Below are 22255 nucleotides of genomic sequence, written 5' to 3'. Positions count from 1 at the left end.
TTTATGAACAACTGTAAATTAGATATATTTCATATCCTATGTTTATGAACAACTGTAAACTAGACCTATCACTGAAGGTGATTAATACCCCCACCAGCAACTTTTTGAAAAATAAGTAGTCTGAAGAAAAATTTCAACACATACTATCAACTGTTACAAAGAAGTCTTCATTGTATCCAACACGGCCGGTCTCCAAATGAAGCTGCTTTTAAGTTGTTCATATCTCGATTCCTAACTCATAGTTATTGTCGGAAACCAATTTTCTATACTTTTAGGTTAACGTGGACCTTAACCTGTACCTCAGGGGGTCAAATGAATCACCAAGTTTCAGTATAAGGCTTGCGTCCTCACACCAGTTTGATTACAATATCTCATTCCCTAAACTCAAGTTATTATCCGGAAACCATTTTTCTACTATTTAGTAACGGTGACTCTTGACTTGACCCAGGCGGCGTCAAATGCAATACCGCAACCAGTCTTACCATATAAGCTTGCTAAACAACAAGTTTGATAACAATATCTGCATTCCTAACTCTAGTTATTGTCCAGAAAACCATTTTTCATTTTTAGTAACGGTGACCTTGACCTTGACCCTAGGGGGTCCAAATGCAATACAACCCCAGGTCTTCATATAAGCCTTTGCTATACACCAAGTTTGATTAATATCTCATTTCCTAACTCAAGCTTATTTGTCCGGAAACCGTTTTCTATTTTAGTAACCATGACCTTTGACCTTGACCCCAGGGGGTCAAATGCAATACCAAACCAAAAGTTTTTCACATTTAGGTTGCTATTTTTATTGCTGAGGTATACCAAGTTTGATTACAATACCTCATTCCAAACTCTGAGTTATCGTCCGGAAACCATGATGTGACCGTACCAACGGACGGACCGACCCGACCAACCGACCGACCGACCGACAAGCTGACTCCTATTACCCCCCTAAACTTCGTTGTGGGGGTATAATATAGATATATTTCATATCCTATATTTCAATATCCTATGTTTTGAACAACTGTAAATTAGAATAGTTTCATATCCTATGTTATGAACACTGTAAATTAGATATATTTCATATCTATGTTTTATGAACAACTGTAAATTAGATATTTATTATCCAGTATGTTATGAACAACTGTAATTAGATATATTTCATATCCTATCTTTCTGTGGAACAACTGTATTTATGGATATATTTCATATCCTATTTGTTTCAGGAACAACTGTTAATTGCTAGATATATTTCATATCCTATCTTTATGAACAACTGTAATGAGATATATTTCATATCCATTCTTAGTGAACAACTGTAAATTGCATATATTTTCGATATCCTATGTTTTATGAATACAACTGTAAACCTGAGATATATTTCATATCCTTATGTTTTCTGACCAACTGTAAATTACGATAGTATTTCATATCCTATGTTTTATGAAACAACTGTAAATTAGATGGTATTTCAATATCCTATCTTTATGAACAACTGGTAAATTAGATATATTTATATCCAATTTTAAGACAACAATTCCACGCCATACTGGTGGTGACAAATAGAAATGCTTTTCAGCATAAATCATTTGGACCAATGTAATGGGTGGCTGGGAGATAAAAACAAACAAGTTTCTAGGATATAAGCCTGCTCTGGAAGTGGTTGGACGAATATCTATAGCTTGATCATTAATTTACATTACTGAATTTCAAACAATCACAAATATCTAGCACTTTTAATTTCCTAATAAATGCCACTTGTGAACCTGTGCACACAATTTTTGTATAATACGATACACAGTCGAATATAAGCTAACTATATCTTTACTTTATAAATGATAGTAGTTAGACCCCAAAATATTTGCAGTTTTTTATATATTTATCTAGAAGAATTCGACCCTAAGTAATACTTTTAAATTCTTTTTCTATAGGATGAACATTGAACGATTGGTCACCAGATTACAAAATTATATGTATTTGTATCATTAAATGCGAAGGAAATAATTTTCAATACTGCACATTTTACCTATCATTAACTTTCAATACAAAAAAAAGAAAATGAAGTGTTACAATTTATGTGTTACAGTAGGCATTGTGTTTACACGTAACAAATACACTGGCAGGAGGCGCATGTTACATTAATAATTACACACACGCAGAGATGCACAACCTAGGCATAGGATTACACAGCATATGCCCAGGAATTACCACAGCATATGCCCAAAAGGGAGACAATCAGAACAAAATTATGCACAAAATCTATATATTATATATATATATTTATAGTACAAATTCAAAATAATGATTCTTTTTTATTATATTAATTATGTACAATTAGTAATTATTCAATACAAATATGAATATCTATGGTAACATGAATGTTTTACAAAATTGATAGGACAGATGTTATATGTGTTTACATTTTTATCCTGTATGGAATAAATGACCGTTTTATTCATATTTTCAGTAAAATTTTGGAGGTTCCTTCTCCTTTATGTCACAGGTAGTTATTCAGCCTGCGTGGAAACATGGCCACACTGTATCTACCTGTACATTGACAGTGCTCTTCGCATCAACATACCTTTGTTACAAACTAAACAAATAAATTTCAACTTGATTTTGGCAATGCTTAAAAGAACGAAATTTTGTTATGCCAACAATTTTAGCATAATTACATATGATACACAAATCCCACATTGTTTAATGACTTGAATATGTACATTCAATTAAACTCCTTTTATAAACCTGCTAGAATGGCATATGCGTAACCAATGGACATATATAAGAGTCCAATATGTGAAACAATGAAAGTATATACAGTCCATCATACATTATGTGTACATTTGACAATATCAAGTCCAATATTACATGTGTAATAATGATCCATATATACAGTCCAATATTACAGGTGTAACAATGACATACTGTATAGTCCTAATATTAGCATGTGTAACAATGACTATATATAGTCCAATTATTCACATGTGTCAATCGACATAGTTGAGTATAGTTCCAATATTACATGTGTAACAATAGACATAATATACAGCAATCCAATATTACATGTGGAACATGGACATATATATAGTCCAATAGTTACATTGTGTAACCAATGACATATGTATAGTCCAATATACCATGTGTAACAATGAAATATATACAGTCCAATATTACATGTTGTTAACGAATGACATATGGATAGATCCAATATTACATGGTGCTCAACAATGAAATATATACAGTCCAACTATTACAATGTGTAACAATTTCGACATATATATGATCCATATATTACATGTGTAACAATGACTGTATATTACAGTCCAATATATACATGTACACATGGACACAATATTAGTCCATATAATTACATGATGTAACATGACATATGTAGTGTCCATATTATGTGTGTAACATTGAAATATATACAGTCCAACTATTACATGCTGTAACAATGTACAATTGAATATATAAGTCCAAATTTACATGTGTAACATGATGTATAGATCCGATATTACCTGTGTAACAAATGATCAGTATAGTAAAGTTCCAATATTACATGGGTGTAACATGACATAGTATTAATAGTTCCAATATACATGTGTTACATTACGATATATATATAGATCCATATTACATATGGTAACAATTAAATATATATAGTCATATTACATATGTACATGAATTATAGCTCTATTAACCTTATGCTGTTATGTTTCTTGATCCAAAGTGACTGTCTGGGATGATTCCAAGAAAAAAAGACCGAACGCAACTAAGGTCGCAGAGTATTATGCTTTTGTTCTTATGAGCTTCTCTTCTTGTGTTCATGATGATAAGCTAATATAGGACTCGCTAACAGGCAATGAACGTCACGATTTAACTTGCTATTTATATAAAAAAGTGTCTGCTGCTTACTTTGTAAGCAACCGAATGATAACCTCTAGCGTCAATCTTCTCATGGGATGACCAGTGTCATAATGTTATGGTTAAGTCTGGCAGCACCGTATTTAACACCATACAATTCCATGTGCGTACTTATTGTGTTGAACAAATTCGTTGAATATCAAGGTGAAATTCTTTTTTATGTTTCTTACTCGCTCATATATTATACTTACACAGAAGGGTGCTGAAAGAATCACGTTTATGGAAATCGCAGTGAGAAGTAATACTTGGCCCTTGAAAAAAACAAATAGAATTAGTGATCTCACTAAATTTGTCTGTTAGAATCGAAATAATAAAATGTCTGAGTGGTGTTTATTGGCTATTTTCTAAACATCGTTTTGTACTTTTGAATGCAAAAAATATAAACCAGCCTTTGTGGTCAAATCCCTACACATCGAAACTCCAAACCAGTGTTAATTAGATGATTAACACCATTCAGACTGATGATATTTCAATTTAAAAAGACAAAATATTGATTTCTTTAACATACTTATATCTAGGATACTTGCTCAAGCAAACCATTCTTTACACCCATAACTTAACCCGTGCCTTTACAACCAGTAACAACACACATCCATGTAGTCTGACCCTGATTTTCAGGTTTGATCTTATAGCCGATATTCAGTCATTTTCCCAATTGAAAAAAGTATATTATTTTCCCAATCCACAGGAAAAAATTCCCACTTTGAAGTTACAAAACAGAAATATTGAATAAGAAATTCTAAAATCTTTGAAAATAAGGGCTTCTTCACTGTGAAGGTGATTAAATATTTGAAGATGTCATCCTACACAGTGATTCTTTACATTCATTAATGATTGCAAAATTTAAGTTGTGCATTTTCCCCCATTTTTTTAACAAAACATTGCTGAAATTACCAATTCCATGGGTATGGGTCATGTTCCCAAAATCCTGGAAAAAACCCCCTGATTTTATATATTTTTATTCTGAAATCTCTTAAACACATTAAATGAACTGTTCCTAATTCAAAGATGGACAAGTCCATTTAAGACATTCAGCTGGTTACGGGTTAATAAAGAATGCCAAAATGGAATAAGCTGAAAAAACAACTGAGGTATTCACATAACAGACTTCATTTTCAAAACAAAACCCAGATTAGCTTCTTATCTGTGTCATTTATATTAAATAAGCAAACAATCACTCTACTTTCTTTCTATATCTCTATTATTTTAACATGATAATAATAATAAATCCAATCAAACCCTTAGTCCATACAACTATACACCTTGTTTGAAGTGGAAGCTTATTTAACATGCTACTCTTTCAAATGAAAAAATATTTTATAAAGGCAAAATTTGTCACTGTATGAAGAAAGCACAGTATATATACTTATGATAATATCTGTCTGTAGTGACTGTAGTATATGCAACATTGTTTTCATAAAAAACTTTGATCTATGTGTACAGCCATATAACTGCTGGATATTTATATAATAAAACTTGTTCAAGTATGAAGTTGATATTGACAGAGAGTTTAGTGAGTCACTTTGTCAAACAATGTTCTACATTTATCATGAATAATAAAAGTTTAATGTATGGCCGCAAAATTGGATAAAGTCATGTTATAACACTTGGTAAAGTATTCATGTTATAACATGTGATAATCCATCTCTGAAGTAGTCATGTTATATCACTTAATGAATTATCTCTGAATGTTATAACACTTGGTAAATCATCTCTGAAGTATTCCATGTTTTTGTCAAGGGACTTGAGTTATCAAGGTGGGTTGCTTCATTCTTCATCCTCTTCTCTCACATAGGCAAATGGGAAATAGCCGACCTAAACAAGATAGATAATGATTAGAAATAGGCAAATGGGAAATAGCCGACCTAAACATTATATAGATAAGGATTAGAAAGATGTAATACATCACAGCACTTACTGGCCTTATACACTACTTATATTCTATTGTTATGATAGAAGATGGCCATGATTGGCTGAGATTGTTTACCTATACTACTGCTTGGTAAGATCTAATTTCTATATGATTCTATATAACTGCAGGAGTATTTCAAGGTCACAGTTAAATGATACACTGAATGGTAAACTTTCGTGTAATAACTTAAAGCATCTCAAATGAGATCAAAAAAGCCTTAGAACATAAAATTCAAAAATCTTACACTCCTGAGTCAACTTCAAAGGAGCACTGAAAGTGACAAGTGTGTTACATGTTCACAATTTAACATTAAATATTTATATCACAAAATAATTTTATAACAGTAAAAAGAAAAGAAAAAGTACTTTATGCGTGGCCAGGTGTTCTCCTTTCCACCATCCCTTATCACTTCCTGTTTTACTGAGCACCGCTATACGGTCTCCGGCCTTCAAGTTGATCTGTGTTTGTTGCCGTCGCTGCGTAGTCATATACAGCTGTCGCATAACTCATTATACGCTGACCTGTAAACAAAAATAACTCAATATATGCTGACCTGTAAACAATAACACAATATATGCCGACCTGTAAACAATAACTCAATATATGCTGACCTGTAAACAATAATAACTCAATATATGCTGATCTGTAAACAAAAAAATTATAACACAATATACACCGACCTGTAAACAATAACTCAATATATGCTGACCTGTAAACAATAATAACTCAATATACGCTGACTTGTTACCAATAATACAATATACGCCGACCTGTAAACAATAATAACTCAATATACGCTGACCTGTAAACAATAATAACTTGATATATGCTGACCTGTAAACAATAATAACTCAATATATGCTGACTTGTTACCAATAATACAATATACGCCGACCTGTAAACAATAATAACTCAATATATGCTGACCTGTAAACAATAATAACTCGATATATGCTGACCTGTAAACAATAATAACTCAATATACGCTGACTTGTTACCAATAATACAATATACGCCGACCTGTAAACAATAATAACTCAATATATGCTGACCTGTAAACAATAATAACTCAATATATGCTGACCTGTAACCAATTACACAATATATGCCGACCTGTAAACAATAACTCGATATACGGTGACCTGTAAACAATAATAACTCGATATACGGTGACCTGTAAACAATAACTCATTATACGCAGACCTGTAAACAATAACTCATTATACGCTGACCTGCAAACAATAATAACTCAATATATGCTGACCTGTAAAAAATAATATTTGTCTCAAATTTATATCACCTTATAATAATTGTCACAAAGTTCTTGTTTCTAATTAAAACTGAGACAAAAATGTAATAGGTCACATTTACGTTATAAAAGTTGACTTATTCTGTTGACTTAGTCCTCCTGTTGTGCTTTTTTTCTATCTTTTTTACCATATACCTTCTACATAACTCCCTAACATAATAATTTAATGTTCCTGGTACAATTCAAAACCTGATAAATATAAAGAATTAATAAGGCTTCATTATACAAGGTTTATTTTAAATTTTGACCCACAGTCTGACAGATGAATACACAATATATTTACTTCTTGTTTTTTATAAAAAGTAAAAAATTCCATTGAGAGGTAATCTGACTGGCTCAATTACCACAAAAGGCAATTTTTATTATTCAAGCCAAAGTTGTTTTGAAGATTCCTGCTTCATGCAAAACTTTAACCGGTAATTCACAAAGAGCCATAATTTCTGTCAAAAATGAAAACTTTGTCTAGTGTTACATCAATGCTTACACCATCACCTGAATTAGTAGGATTTGCCCAATTATTCCTCAAAGAGTCAAACTAAAAATAATGTATTTTCTTGTATTGTCAGAAATAATACAAATTTTGATTTTTGTTTTTCTTAAAGATATCTAGCTTTAGCAAGACAACACACATACTGCAAACTGAAGACATCCAAGAAATACACCTGGAAATAAGTTAAGCACACCCTGGAAAAATCTAAAATTGGTTGTGATTGAAAGCACTGTCATGATTTAAGAAATAGTTATATGATTACATAAGTAGCAATACCAATTTAGTAATCATAAACCAGTAAATTTAAGAATTTAGTTATTTCTTAACCAATTTATTGAAGCATTAGCAAATGTGTTGTTTTTTACCAAAAATGTAAGTGATTATAAGTATGGCTTTGGAGCATTTACAAAACATTTACTGGTGGATATTTTTGGTAAATGTTGCCGATTACATAACCTAAAATGACATTATGTAGCCAAATTTTTAATAACATGCGTAACCACCACTTGCCAGGATGACAGCCTTAACCCTTTTCCTCATACTACCAGGTAGCTGTGTGATTTTGAGGTAAATTTTGACATTCCTGGTGCATAGCTTGTTCCAGTTTACAGGTTGACTACAGGTGGTTTGTACAATGGCCCAAATAAAATCTAAAATTTCAGTTGTGGTCATGTCAAAATTGAGGCAAATTGCCGGATGTGCTTACCTTTTTTTCAGGTGTATATATGAAAGTTAAAACTGTATATATGAAAGATTTATGACTGAAGTTTGCATACCTTTAACAAACTTTTAACATTTTCTATGTTACCGGTACTATGATGTACATGTGTGCAAAAATCAATATCATATACAATAAGTATTAAATAATTACTAATAGAAACACAGACATTCTGATGACCAGATATATAACATAAAACTTTCCTTTAGGCATAAAAAAGCAAAATAAAATGAATTCTCTTTCAAATGCTAGAGCAAAGGGTCAGTTTTATGATTAAACATTTCAACAAGAAACAAAACTGAACAATTCTTTTTTCAGAACATTGTGCTCAGAGTGGCTTAATATTTAAAGAATGAAAAAAAATAACAATAAATAAATAATAAATATCAAATTATAGAACTGAAGTAAGTGCATACCCGCAGTAGAATTCTCAGGCTTTGGTGGGAGTGCAACTCTGAGTGGTGATGTTATGCCATTGGTGGCTAAAAATAGAACAGTTAGCTAAAAATAGAACAGTTAGCTGACTAGTATGGGTTATATGGGATAAAAAAATAATAACACATCTACAGTAGCATGCATAATATAACAAAAGCAACTGCCTAGCAGGGACCACACACAATTTCTAGTTTCTAAAGTCAAACACATCAAAGGAAGAATATTATACTACAAAAACATTTTTTTTTTTTAAAACAAATTAAATTAAAAATTTCAGATTTGATCTTGACAGTCAAGGTAAGTCAAAGGTCAAAGTCACATTTGAATTTATCATCATGTCAGTTTTGCCATAAATGCTCTTTCGTCCAAGAATGAATCAAATCTCTAAGTAAATAATAAAGTAAAAACACTTTCTGCAAATTTCGATAATTTGACCTTGATAGTCAAGGTAACTTGATAGCCAGTAACACAGACATTTAGGGCAGTAACACAGACATTTAGGGCAGTAACACAGACATTTAGGGCAGTAACACAGACATTTAGGGCAGTAACACAGACATTTAGGGCAGTAACACAGACATTAGGGTCAGTAACACAGACATTAAGGTCAGTAACATAGACATTTAGGCCATAAACATAGACATTTAAGTCAGTAACACAGATTTTTAGGTCAGTAGCACAGACATTAGGGCAAGTAACACTGTCATTTGGTCAGTAACACAGACATTTAGGCCAGTAACACAGACATTAAGGTCAGTAACATAGACATTTAGGCCATTAACATAGACATTTAAGTCAGTAACACAGATTTTTAGGTCAGTAACACAGACATTAGGGCAAGTAACACTGTCATTTAGGTCAGTAACACAGATATTCAAGGTAGTAACACAGACATTTAGGTCAGTAACACAGACATTAAGGTCAGTAAAAAAGTCATTTAGGTAAGTAACATATATATTTAGGCCAGTAACACAGACATTTAGGCCAGTAACACAGACATTTAGGCCAGTAAACACTGTCATTTAGGTCAGTAACACAGATATTCAAGGTAGTAACACAGACATTTAGGCCAGTAACACAGACATTTAGGCCAGTAACACAGACATTTAGGCCAGTAACACAGACATTTAGGCCAGTAACATAGACATTTAGGTCAGTAACACAGACATTTAGGCCAGTAACACAGACATTAAGGTCAGTAACACAGACATTTAGGCCAGTAACACAGACATTAAGGTCAGTAACACAGACATTTAGGTCAGTAACACAGACATTAAGGTCAGTAAAAAAGTCTCTTTTAAGTATAATTAGTTGGTGACATCATGTATTTCATATTAAATGTATATAATTTAAAGAAAAATGTAAATGGTATTATTGCAGTGAAAACAAGTAACATAATAATTTTGACCATGCACTAGCAGCAAGTGTAACATGTTAATAACACACAAACTAATAAACAAAAATAAAATAAACATGCACTAGCACAAAGAAAACATGTCAGTTATTTAAATAAGTAAACTGTTGGAACTCTGTGAGAATTACACACAGATTTATAAAATTATCACCTTTTTGACTTATACTTAACAGTCAAACAGACAATGTTGAGGTCAGCTTTTCTGCTGAAGGAAGTCCTTAGTGTTCAGTCCTTAGTGTTCCCACCATGCTTTATTTCAGGCACAAGCAGGCACTTGAGTAGAAACCAGTGATGTTTTTAAGATAGCCTGATTTATTCCTCACATTTAAGAATGCAAAGTTCCTAGTGGGATTAAACCAATAAAGGTGAAGGCAAGTGGTTTGAAGCCAAAAGACACTCCTACCTTCACTATAGTAAGCAATAGATTTTATACAGCCAGATAGCTTACCTTGTGGATTTGGAAGCGACAGATTTATATGGATATAGAAGATTAGTCTGAACTTCAGGAAAACTGTCTGATAATGAATTCTTCTCTGGTAAAACTCTATTAACTCCTGAAACATTTACAACAAAAAATTTGAATTCAACTCTTCAATATTGTTTTATATTGTTTGATGCTATAACAATGTTAAGATGTTCTAGCTTATACAATTATGTAACGGCCAAGTAACAGTGGCTTTATCTTATATAACGATAGCATGTCAAAGTATGAAATCTCTAACTAATATAATATTTTGACAAAGCTAGAGTTGTCAACAAGAGACAAAGAAAACAGAACAGTACAAAAACCATTACTGATATTTCCAAAACCCATTACATGTTGTATAATTTAAGTGTATCAGACTGCTAAAGAATGTAAATATTACACTGACAAGGAATGAATGTTACACGGACATGTAATGAATGTTACAATGACATGTAATGAATGTTACACTAACAAGTAATGAATGTTACACATACATGGAATGAATGTTACACTGACATGTAATGAATGTTACACTGACATGTAATGAATGTTACACTAACAAGTAATGAATGTTACACATACATGGAATGAATGTTACACTGACATGTAATGAATGTTACACTGACATGTAATGAATGTTACACTGACATAAAATGAATGTTACACATACATGATATGAATGTTACACTGACATGTATTGAATATTACACTGACATGTAATGAATGTTACACTGACATAAAATGAATGTTACACATACATGATATGAATGTTACCCTGACATGTAATGAATGTTACACTGACATGTAATGAATGTTACACTGACATGTAATGAATGTTACACTGACATGTAATGAATGTTACACTGACATATAATGAATGTTACACTGACATGGAATGAATGTTACAATGACATGTAATGAATGTTACACTGACTGAAGCAAAATGTTACACTTACTGGCAATGAATGAAAGAACCTGGTGTCAGCCATATAATACATATTCTCTGAATTCTTTTCTATCTTTATGTGTCGAACTGTTCCTGAAAACCTGAAGGGAGAAATGTAAAAAAATATGTTAATATATTCAACAAATAGTCCTTTAATGTAACATATAGGACTAAATAAATGTAGAAATCATTTTTCCTATATAGAATTGGGTATTACAACTACAATTTAAAGTGTTTTTTAAGAATGGTTTATTTTACATTTTAAATATTTGAAAATCATCCATGATAAAATAGCTTGCCTATCTATACAGACAGGTCATCCTGTTTAAAGACTGGCTAACCTGTACATCATCAGAGTACGGACAGATTTAAAAACATTTTTGATCGGTCTGGTAACCTTGGACTACTTCTTCTTCATCAAAAGTTAGAGCACCACCCAAATATATCTGATTGTGCTCTCATTTGCCCATGCAAGTGGTTATTGTGGGAAATGTGTGCCAAATTATGCTAGCTTCTTTTTCATTGGTCACTTTAACACAATATAGCACTTATCCCAACTTAAGAACCAATCAAATTTTAGCTAATCAATACTTACTTTATACTGAGAGCAGGATTGCCTTTACGCTGGGGGTTTTCACTATCTCTAACTAAGTATGTACCATCAGGCAATTTTTTCATCCTTTCACCAGCTTGATCACGTGCTAAAGGACCTACGTACCTATAATACAATATATCTATTATAACTTGATCTTAAACTAGAGCATCTAACATCAAATTACATTTTGTCTTCAACACAGACCAAGTTGGACCATCAATTTTACATCAGCAAGCCAGATCATAAGATTCCTCATATGAATGGACTCCAAGTCCCTGGCAGATTTAATACCGTCAATGGTGATGGGCAAGAAATTTCAAAGTCTGTCATGTTAACCACTTTGTTGAATGCAAATACAATTATTCAAACAAAAAGTTAATACAAATTGTTCAAATTAAAGATTTACTTCCACAACCAATGACGGCACTTAATACTGCTTCAGTTTTATTCAATCTTACATTAGTTTAAATGTCTAGGCATTGCGCTGCATTGATTTAAATTTCTGGAGATTCAGCTGCATTTATAAAATGATAATCAACAGTGTCATACAAATCTCATTTACTTTGTTGTTTCTATATCTGATATTTATATCTAAAGCTGTTAGATAATCATGACTTTTTTGATCTTAGTTAAACAAGCATTTGATAGTATTGCGGGCAATACAGTAGTCCCCTACCGGTCCCTCAAAAAGTTCTTTAATTGTCATACACTCCTGTGTATTGCCATTTATAATGAATTTGAGGATGAAGTCTGTATTTGAAAATATCAACCACAAAACATAATAAAATAAGTTTGTCTATATCACAGTAATGTGTTAAGTTTCCATGCTTAGTAAGGAAATTATGTTATACAACCTTGTCATATTATTACGATGTGGGATTTTAAAGTAAATCCTATAAGGAATGAAGAAGTTGGAGTGAAAATACCAGTTTCTCGAAAAAAATCTAAGTTCAAGGGGGACATAATTCTGGAAATAGTCTTGCTAGAGTATTTAACCTTCTCAAAAATGTCGGAGTGATAATAAGAAACATATATATGAAGTTTGAAGTAGATACATTAGGAAATAAAAGAAGTTATTTAAAAAAAGACAACATTTTTTTCCCTAAAAAATCTCTAAGTTCAAGGGAGGTAATACTGATATTTTTTTGTGCTAGAGTTATAAACTTGTCACATATGATGTGGTTGATGACCAGAAACTTATATTTAAAGTTTGAAGTAAACACCTTAAGAAATAAAGAACATATAGTGAAAAAGCTGAAAAATTTAAATCAGAAAATCTTGAAATTCAGGCTATTTGTTGCCATAGCAAACCAGAATTTTCAACATAGGAAGAAAAGAAAAAAGATGTGCATAATCTCCAGACTGCCATCTACCCATATTTCAAGTTTCATAAAAAATTTTTCAGTACTTTTTGAGTTATCACTGGATCCAGTTTATGTGTTAAATTTGCCATATTTTCAGACTATTTGTTGCCATAGCAACCAGAATTTTCAACATAGGAAGAAAAAAAAAAGACGTGCATAATCTCCATACTGCCATCTATCCATATATCAAGTTTCATAAAAATATTTTCAGTACTTTTTGCGTTATCGCGGGATCCAGTTTTGTGGACGGACGGACTGACGGACTGACAGACTGACAGACAGACAGACGGACAGACGGACAGACAGACAGACAGACGGACAGACGGACGGAGGGTAAACCTAAAGTCCCCTCCGGTTAAACCGGTAGGGGACTAATAAATGCTTATTAGAAATTTATATAAAATCAGAAGAGACAAACTATGGTAAAGTTATTACTTTAAAGAATGGAAATCACTGAACAAATTTAATAAATCAATTGGTTTTTTTTTAGGATTAAACATTCTAGCATGCACTGTAATTATCACAACATCACAAATATTAAACAACAACTAGAACAACTAAACAGAAACAAACTTTTTTTTTTTTTTTTTTTTTTTGTAAAACAGGATTATTTTTTTTTTCATTTTGAACGTTTATTTTCAAACTTACCAATCCATTTGTTCTAAACAATCTGACCTATTTATGTCTTTACTCAAAGTTGTGTTTTACAGAACCAAATTTGACTTTATTATTTGTCCCACGTTGTATAACAACTGGTATGTAATCCTGAATCTGGCATGGCCGGTCGTCGGGCTCGCTTTGACTGTTTGTTGTACTATGTTAAATCAAAGTAAAACTCTCTAAGAAACCATCAGTCATAATATTTCCCTCAGTGTAGATATATGGTTGACAAAATATGGCTGATCATATATGACTGTGAATGTATGACAATGATCATATATGACCAACCAAATAAGACACTGATTATAGTTGACCAATCATATATGACACTGATTATGACACTGATTATTGATGACCAACCATATATGACACCAACCATATATGACAGCCCATATAGGACACTGATCATAATTATGACCAACCATATATGACCAACCCATATTCTGCACCTAAGTTGTTTTTTCATTAGAGAGATAACTGTTTTAGTTAGAACACTAACTAGCCAGAGTCATGCATAGGAGAGGTGGAAGTTTTCAGTGTTTTACAAGATGAAGTTCAATGATAATAATCATGTACATAAAGAAGTCATTCAAGATGAAAACAATCATTCATTGGATACATTCCAGTTGTCATAGCAACAGAATCACTATATAAACCAGTTTGCAGTTGTTGTTTTTTTTCTTCTTCTATTTTCACTTTCCTATATACGTATAGCCCCGAGTTAACTCTATGTTAAAATATACAGTGTAACTTCGGAAAGCCGAACACCTGTGGGACTAGCCAAAAAGTTCGAAATTTGGAAGTTTCCGGAATTCAGAAGTTTGGAATTATCTGAGACATAGTAGAAAGAAAAAGTAGAAACATTAAACATCAATTGTTTATGTAAGACATGGTGAAAAAAATATGAAACTAAATATATTTATAAAATGGCAAAATTATATGACTTTTAAAAAGTTTATAACTTAATATGCATATTAAATTTCTTTATCACCTATAACTGAATTTGTTTAAACAAAAGCATAATGTATAATTATTTAGTAAATTTCATGTTGTACCAGCTATTTACCTGTAATTTTTATTTTTCACCATGTTATACTTCTCATTTTTAATATTCACAATGTAATCAAGTGTTTGACAATTGGTTGACAGGGGTTGTGATTCTATGGATTTTGGAAGTAAATTTGAATTGATATAACCAAAATTTAACAAGAAAATCGTTCGGAATTCAGAATTTAGAAGTTCTGGAATTCAGAAGTATTCATTACATAGAAAACAAAAGAATTTTGGGACCCTGAAAAATGTTTGGATTTCAGAAGTTTCCCGATTTTAGAACTTCCGGAATTCAGAAGTTACACTGTAAACAAAATGTATTGATCCATTTAATATTTGGAAAATCATTAAATTTTAAAAATAATAAATCATGAAAATGATGGACACTCCCCCCCCCCCCCACCCCCTTCTACCAAAACATCCAAACAATTTGAGTTAGGATATCCCAAAGAAGTCATTGAAGAATACTTTTTTTGAATACTTTTTTTTACTATAAAAAAGTTTTTTCCCCTGCACTGTCAAATGTTCTGATAAAAACAACTGGTCAGTGTGTTCCCATTATCTCCGGTCTGCGATTTACTCACCATTCATATTGACTATAATCATGCCCGTCTGGAACATTTACATAGCCAACTGGTTTACACGGTGAAGGTATCTGAGAGGTACGGTGTCTGCCAGAAAATTCCCAGTCTAGATAGGAAGGGGCACGCCGCGGGGCTGAATAGAGATTACAATAACCATGCAAGTTAACACAGTACAAAAATCACTATATTGGTTCTACAAAGTGCCCCCTGGTCACATTTCATAACAAATGCCTACCCCCCCCCCCCCCCCCCCAAGTCATAGATTATAAAACCCTGTTACTGGCTCTGTTACATCCATTCCAACCAGGCTCTACAGTACGGGCGACCAGCTTGCAAATTAATTGTTCAAAAAACTGATAATGGTTCAAAAATTGAAGCTGGACCAGCCCATTCAAGTCAAATTCCCAATATTTTGGTTATTTTATCCATTAACCTGGTGAACTTGTGTACTGGATTAGCTTTTTTCTGAATCTGTAAAGTCTATTTGAAGTTTGAGGGAATTCATTATCAAACTACTAAAAGTATAAAGCCTGGTCAATTTGCACAGATATGCCAAAAAAGGTTCTATACCCGGTGACAAAGGTTAATTACCTCAGAATCCAGCAGGATAATGGTTAAATAAAGGACGGAATCTGTTTCTGAGCACTTTTAGAACCAATATGGTATTTCACTAAACTACATGCAAGAGTGATGAAAGTTTTCATGTTTTATCACATTCCCATGTACAAGATTGTATGTATTGAAAGTATGTATTTATATCTAACACTCATAAATATAAAATTTCAATGTACATATATTTACAATACTTCCATAATACTTTATTTTTAAATACAGAAAAATGTCAATACAATCCTTCCAAATATACACCAATAAATTTATTGTAAGTAATATATTTCCAAAGATACACTGATAAACCTTTTGTAAGTACACTCCTTCCATAGATACACTTATAAACATGTTATAAATGTAATACTTCCATAGATACACTTATAAATATATTATAAATGTAATACTTCCATAGATACACTTATAAACATGTAATATATGTACTCCTTCCATAGATACATTGATAAATGCCTTATAAATGTAATAATTCCATAGATACATTGGTAAACCCCTTATAAATGTAATATTTCCATAGATACATTGGTAAACCCCTTATAAATGTAATACTTCCATATATACATTGGTAAACCCCTTATAAATGTAATACTTCCATATATACATTGGTAAACCCCTTATAAATGTTATACTTCCATAGATACATTGGTAAACCCCTTATAAATGTAATACTTCCATATATACATTGGTAAACCCCTTATAAATGTAATACTTCCATAGATACATTGGTAAACATCTTATAAATGTAATACTTCCATAGATACAATGATAAATCCCTTATAAATGTAATACTTCCATATATACATTGGTAAACCCCTTATAAATGTAATACTTCCATAATTATATACATTGGTCAACCCCTTAAAATGTGATATTTCCATATATACATTACTAAACCCCTTATATATGTAACACTTCCATAGAAACATTGGTAAACCCCTTCTGAATGTAATACTTCAATAGATACATTACTAAACCCCTAATAAATGTAACACTTCCATAGATAAATTGGTAAACCCCTTATAAATGTAATATTTCCATAGATACATTACTAAACCCCTTATATATGTAACACTTCCATAGATATATCGGTAAACCCCTTCTGAATGTAATACTTCCATAGATACATTACTAAACCCCTTATAAATGTAATATTTCCATAGATACATTACTCAACCCCTTATATATGTAACACTTCCATAGATACATTACTAAACCCCTTATAAATGTAACACTTCCATAGATAAATTGGTAAACCCCTTCTAAATGTAATACTTCCATAGATACATTGGTAAACCCCTTATAAATGTAATGTAGGGCAGAAACGAAACATGTTGTCCTGGAATCTTAACCACCAGTGCAGATACCAAACTGCTTTCCTTGAATCTATACCAGCATTTTCTTCTTAAAACAATTGCAAACTCTTTACATATATCATTTAAACCAACATTACAGGGCAAAATGCACATTTTGTCAAAATGTTCACATGCAAAATGTATGCAAGTGAAATAAGACTAAAAGAGAGGAAAAAATGTCAGAGGGAAAAATGTCAGAGTGAATTTTACTACATCTCTAATACAAGCCAGAAAAATCAATGCCATAACAAAAGATTAAAAGTAAAACATTTACATTCACTTTATAAAATGTTTCAATAAATAACTACTAAATCACACTGTGTATACAACTATATAAAATTATTTCTGTCCACATATTTCATTATTTTATAAACTTATCAATACATAATATTTTAACCATTAACAACTAAGAATCAAATAAAAAAGTTCAGTTATATTACAAGAAATGACATTAAAATACATATTTTCCCGGCACATTGTTTCTTAAGCCTTTCACCTGATGAGCATGTTATAAGTTTGCCCAACCTTGATATAGGAACAGTTCAATTCAAGTAGATTTCATAATCAAAATATAAAACCTTGAGCTACCAACAGTATAGAGCCTGGTCAGACTGCACAAATGAGCGAGCCGGCCTGGCTCTGCACTGGTGGTAAAGACAAATAACTTTCATTTCCAGCAGGTCATGAGCTAGTGTGACTAGAATCTGTAGGTCACATGTTATCAGATTGTGAAAATCAGTCATCTATGTTTTGCCAAGAGTTACTAAAATACTTCTATTCTTAGTTTTCTATTCATTTAGTTTCTTAAATCAGCATCAATCCTACCAAACTAGTTGTTGTGGGACAATTCATGCTGATATATGTGGCATCAATTCTATAATTCATGTTAACCTCAGTTCTATAATTCATGTTAAAATTAAAATACAACACATGTTAACAATCAAACATGCAGAACAACAAGGGCACAACATTTAGTGTTTTTTTTCCTCTCTTTTTTTTGGGGCTAACATGCTGTCCTGACATACCATGGGAAGACAGCAAGGTCAATCTGAGGTCGTGTTGTTGCCCCGGCAACCTGACCTTGTATTAGGACATGACCTGGTCGTGAAATATGGGCTTCCTCATAAGACGGTCTTATCTATGTGCAAATACAATAAAATATTTTATGTCTTATCTATGTGCAAATACAATAAAATATCTTATGTCTTATCTATGAGCAAATACAATAAAATATTTTATGTCTTATCTATGAGCAAATACAATAAAATATTTTATGTTTTATCTATGAGCAAATACAATAAAATATTTTATGTCTTATCTATGAGCAAATACAATAAAATATTTTATGTTTTATCTATGAGCAAATACAATAAAACATTTTATGTCTTATCTATGAGCAAATACAATAAAATATTTTATGTTTTATCTATGAGCAAATACAATAAAATGTTTTATGTCTTATCTATGAGCAAATACAATATAACATTTTATGTCTTATCTATGAGCAAATACAATAAATTATTTTATGTTTTATCTATGAGCAAATACAATAAAATATTTCATGTTTTATCTATGAGCAAATACAATAAAATATTTATGTCTTATCTATGAGCAAATACAATAAAACATTTTATGTCTTATCTATGAGCAAATACAATAAAATAGTTTATGTTTTATCTATGAGCAAATACAATAAAATAGTTTATGTTTTATCTATGAGCAAATACAATAAAATATTTTATGTTTTATCTATGAGCAAATACAATAAAATATTTTATGTTTATCTATGAGCAAATACAATAAAATATTTTATGTTTTATCTATGAGCAAATACAATAAAATATTTTATGTCTTATCTATGAGCAAATACAATGAAATATTTTATGTTTAAAGTTAACACTTTTAAAACCCTGTTAGAACTATGTTCTTTAAAATTTATCTCACCAACATGTGTTTGTAAAATACAATGACTCTGTCTTGAATCTATTAACTACAAAATCAGAATGCATAAATACATTATTACTGACAATGAATCCTACAACATTAAAGAGACATTAAAGCTTGGTTTGGTGTTCACCTTTCCAATGTGAAGATATAGGGAATATCAACAACTAATAATCACACTCCTACCTATACTAGAACAAGGTGTTTGCCCTTCCACAGTGAAGATATAGAAAATATCAACAACTAACAATCACACTCCCATTATACCATTATATACTAGAACAAGGTGTTTGCCCTTCCTCAAACTAGACCTATCACTGAAGGTGATTAATACCCCCACCAACAACTTTTTGAAAAAAAAGTAGTCTGAAGAAAAATTTGAACACAAACTATCAACTGTGTACAAAGAAATAATTAATTGTAATCGCAACTGGGGTCTCGAAATAAGCTTGCTATACACCAAGTTTGATTACAACATCTCATTCCAAACTCTTGTTATTGTCAGGAAACCATTTTTTCTATTTTAGTAACACTGTAACAGTGACCTTGACCCTAGGGGGTCCAAATGCAATACCAACCCAGGTCTTCATATAAGCTTCCTATACACCAAATAAGATTACAATATCTCATTCCTAACTCTAGTTATTGTCCAAAAACCATTTTTCGTAACGGTGACCTTGACCTTGACCCCAGGGGGCCCAAATGCAATACCAACTAAAGTCTTCATATAGGCTTGCTATACGCCAAGTTTGATAACAATATCTCATTCCTAACTCTTGTTATTGTCCGGAAACCATTTTTCTATTTTTTAGTAACACTGTAACGGTGACCTTGACCCTAGGGGGTCCAAATGCAATACCAACCCAGGTCTTCATATAAGCTTCCTTTACACCAAATTAGATTACAATATCTCATTCCTAACTCTAGTTATTGTCCGGAAACATTTGTCTATTTTTCCTAACGGTGACCCTTGACCTTGACCCCAGGGGGTCCAAATGCAATACCAACCCAGATCTTCATATAAGCTTGCTATACACCAAGTTTGATTACAGTATGTCATTTCCTAAGTCAAGTTATTGTCCGGAAACCATTTTTCTATTTTTAGTAACAGTGACCTTGACCTTGACCCCAGAGGGCCCAAATGCAATACAAACCCAGGTCTTCATATAAGCTTGCTAATATACGCCAAGTTTGATAACAATATCTCATTCCTAACTCTAGTTATTGTCCGGAAACCATTTTTTTCTATTTTTTAGTAACGGTGACCTTGACCTTGACCCCAGGGGGTCCAAATGCAATACCAACCGGACTTTTCACATAAGGTTGCTATATACCAAGTTTGATTACAATACCTCATTCCAAACTCTAGTTATTGTCCGGAAACCATGATGTGGACCGACCGACGGACCGACCGGACCGACAAGCTGACTCCTATATAACCCCCCTAAACTTCGTTTGTGGGGGTATAATAAGATATAGGAAAATATCAACATGTCATTACACTCCCATTATACCATTAAATACTGGATCCAAGGTGTTTGCCCTTCCTCAGTGAAGAAAAATAGAAAATATGTACCCATTACTACTCCCATTATAAAATTTAAAATACAGGAAACAAGGGTGTTTGCCCTTCCACAGTGAGGATATAGAAAATATCAACATTAATTACACTCCATCACAAGGGTCATTTTCATTCCACAGTGAAGATTTAGAAAATATCAAACATGTAACAATTTACACTCCCATTATAAAATTTAAATTTACTGAACAAGGTGTTTGCCCTTTCCACAGTGAGGATATAGAAAATATCAACAAGTAATAATTTACACTCCATCACAAAGGACATTTGTATTCCACAGTGAAGATATAGAAAATATCAACATGTAACCATTACACTCCCATTATAAAATTTAATACTGGAACAAGGTGTTTTGCCCTTCGCACAGTGAGGATATAGAAATATTATCAACATTAACAATTCACACTCCAATCCTATAGCTAGGAACAAGGCATTTCCCCCCTTTCCTCAGTGGAAGATATAGAAAATATAGACGATTGGTAACATTACACTCCCATGATATCATTAATATACTAGAAACAAGGTGTTTTCCCTTCCTTCAGGTTGAAGGGATAAGTAAAAAATATCAACAAGTAGCAGTTACACTCCCATTAATACCATTAAATACTGGAACAAGGTGTTTTCCCTTCCAATCAGGTGAAGATATAGAAAATAATCAAAAAAGTTTTATAATTACACTATTATCCAAAAAACTAAGACGCCTTGTTAGCCTTGCCAAAAAGCCATAAACAGACACCCACTTCATTGTTTTTAGAAACATATTAAAAAGTCCATTACAAAAAAGTAACAGCTAGTCTATAAATAAAACCCAAGACAAACAGGTTTTCACTCTAAATCATACCTCATCATTCTGTAATTTAAACAAAGATAAAAATATAAAATATGATAAAGATAGCTT

General features: G+C 31.9%; 1 protein-coding gene and 1 long non-coding RNA gene across 2 annotated transcripts; both read right to left on the bottom strand.

Moving 5' to 3' along the window:
* Positions 1-5286: 5286 nt before the first annotated feature.
* Positions 5287-8846, bottom strand: LOC132745641 (uncharacterized). Its single transcript, XR_009627881.1, has 3 exons — positions 8761-8846; positions 6193-6348; positions 5287-5730 (listed from the first exon to the last, which is right to left on the bottom strand). It is a non-coding gene; the product is annotated as an uncharacterized LOC132745641 (long non-coding RNA).
* Positions 8847-10444: 1598 nt separating this feature from the next.
* LOC132745644 (uncharacterized) lies at positions 10445-18972 on the bottom strand (the record flags this gene model as incomplete). Its single annotated transcript, XM_060734593.1, is given in 4 exon segments — positions 10445-10747; positions 11616-11706; positions 12201-12323; positions 18860-18972. Coding segments are annotated over 3 exon segments (477 nt in total).
* Positions 18973-22255: the final 3283 nt, after the last annotated feature.

This window comes from Ruditapes philippinarum, unplaced genomic scaffold, assembly GCF_026571515.1.
Source record: "Ruditapes philippinarum isolate M1 unplaced genomic scaffold, ASM2657151v2 ctg5493_1_1_1_1, whole genome shotgun sequence".
NCBI lineage: Eukaryota > Metazoa > Mollusca > Bivalvia > Venerida > Veneridae > Ruditapes > Ruditapes philippinarum.
The sequence above is the reverse complement of the archived record's forward strand: the minus strand, read 5'-3'. Positions and strand labels throughout refer to the sequence as shown.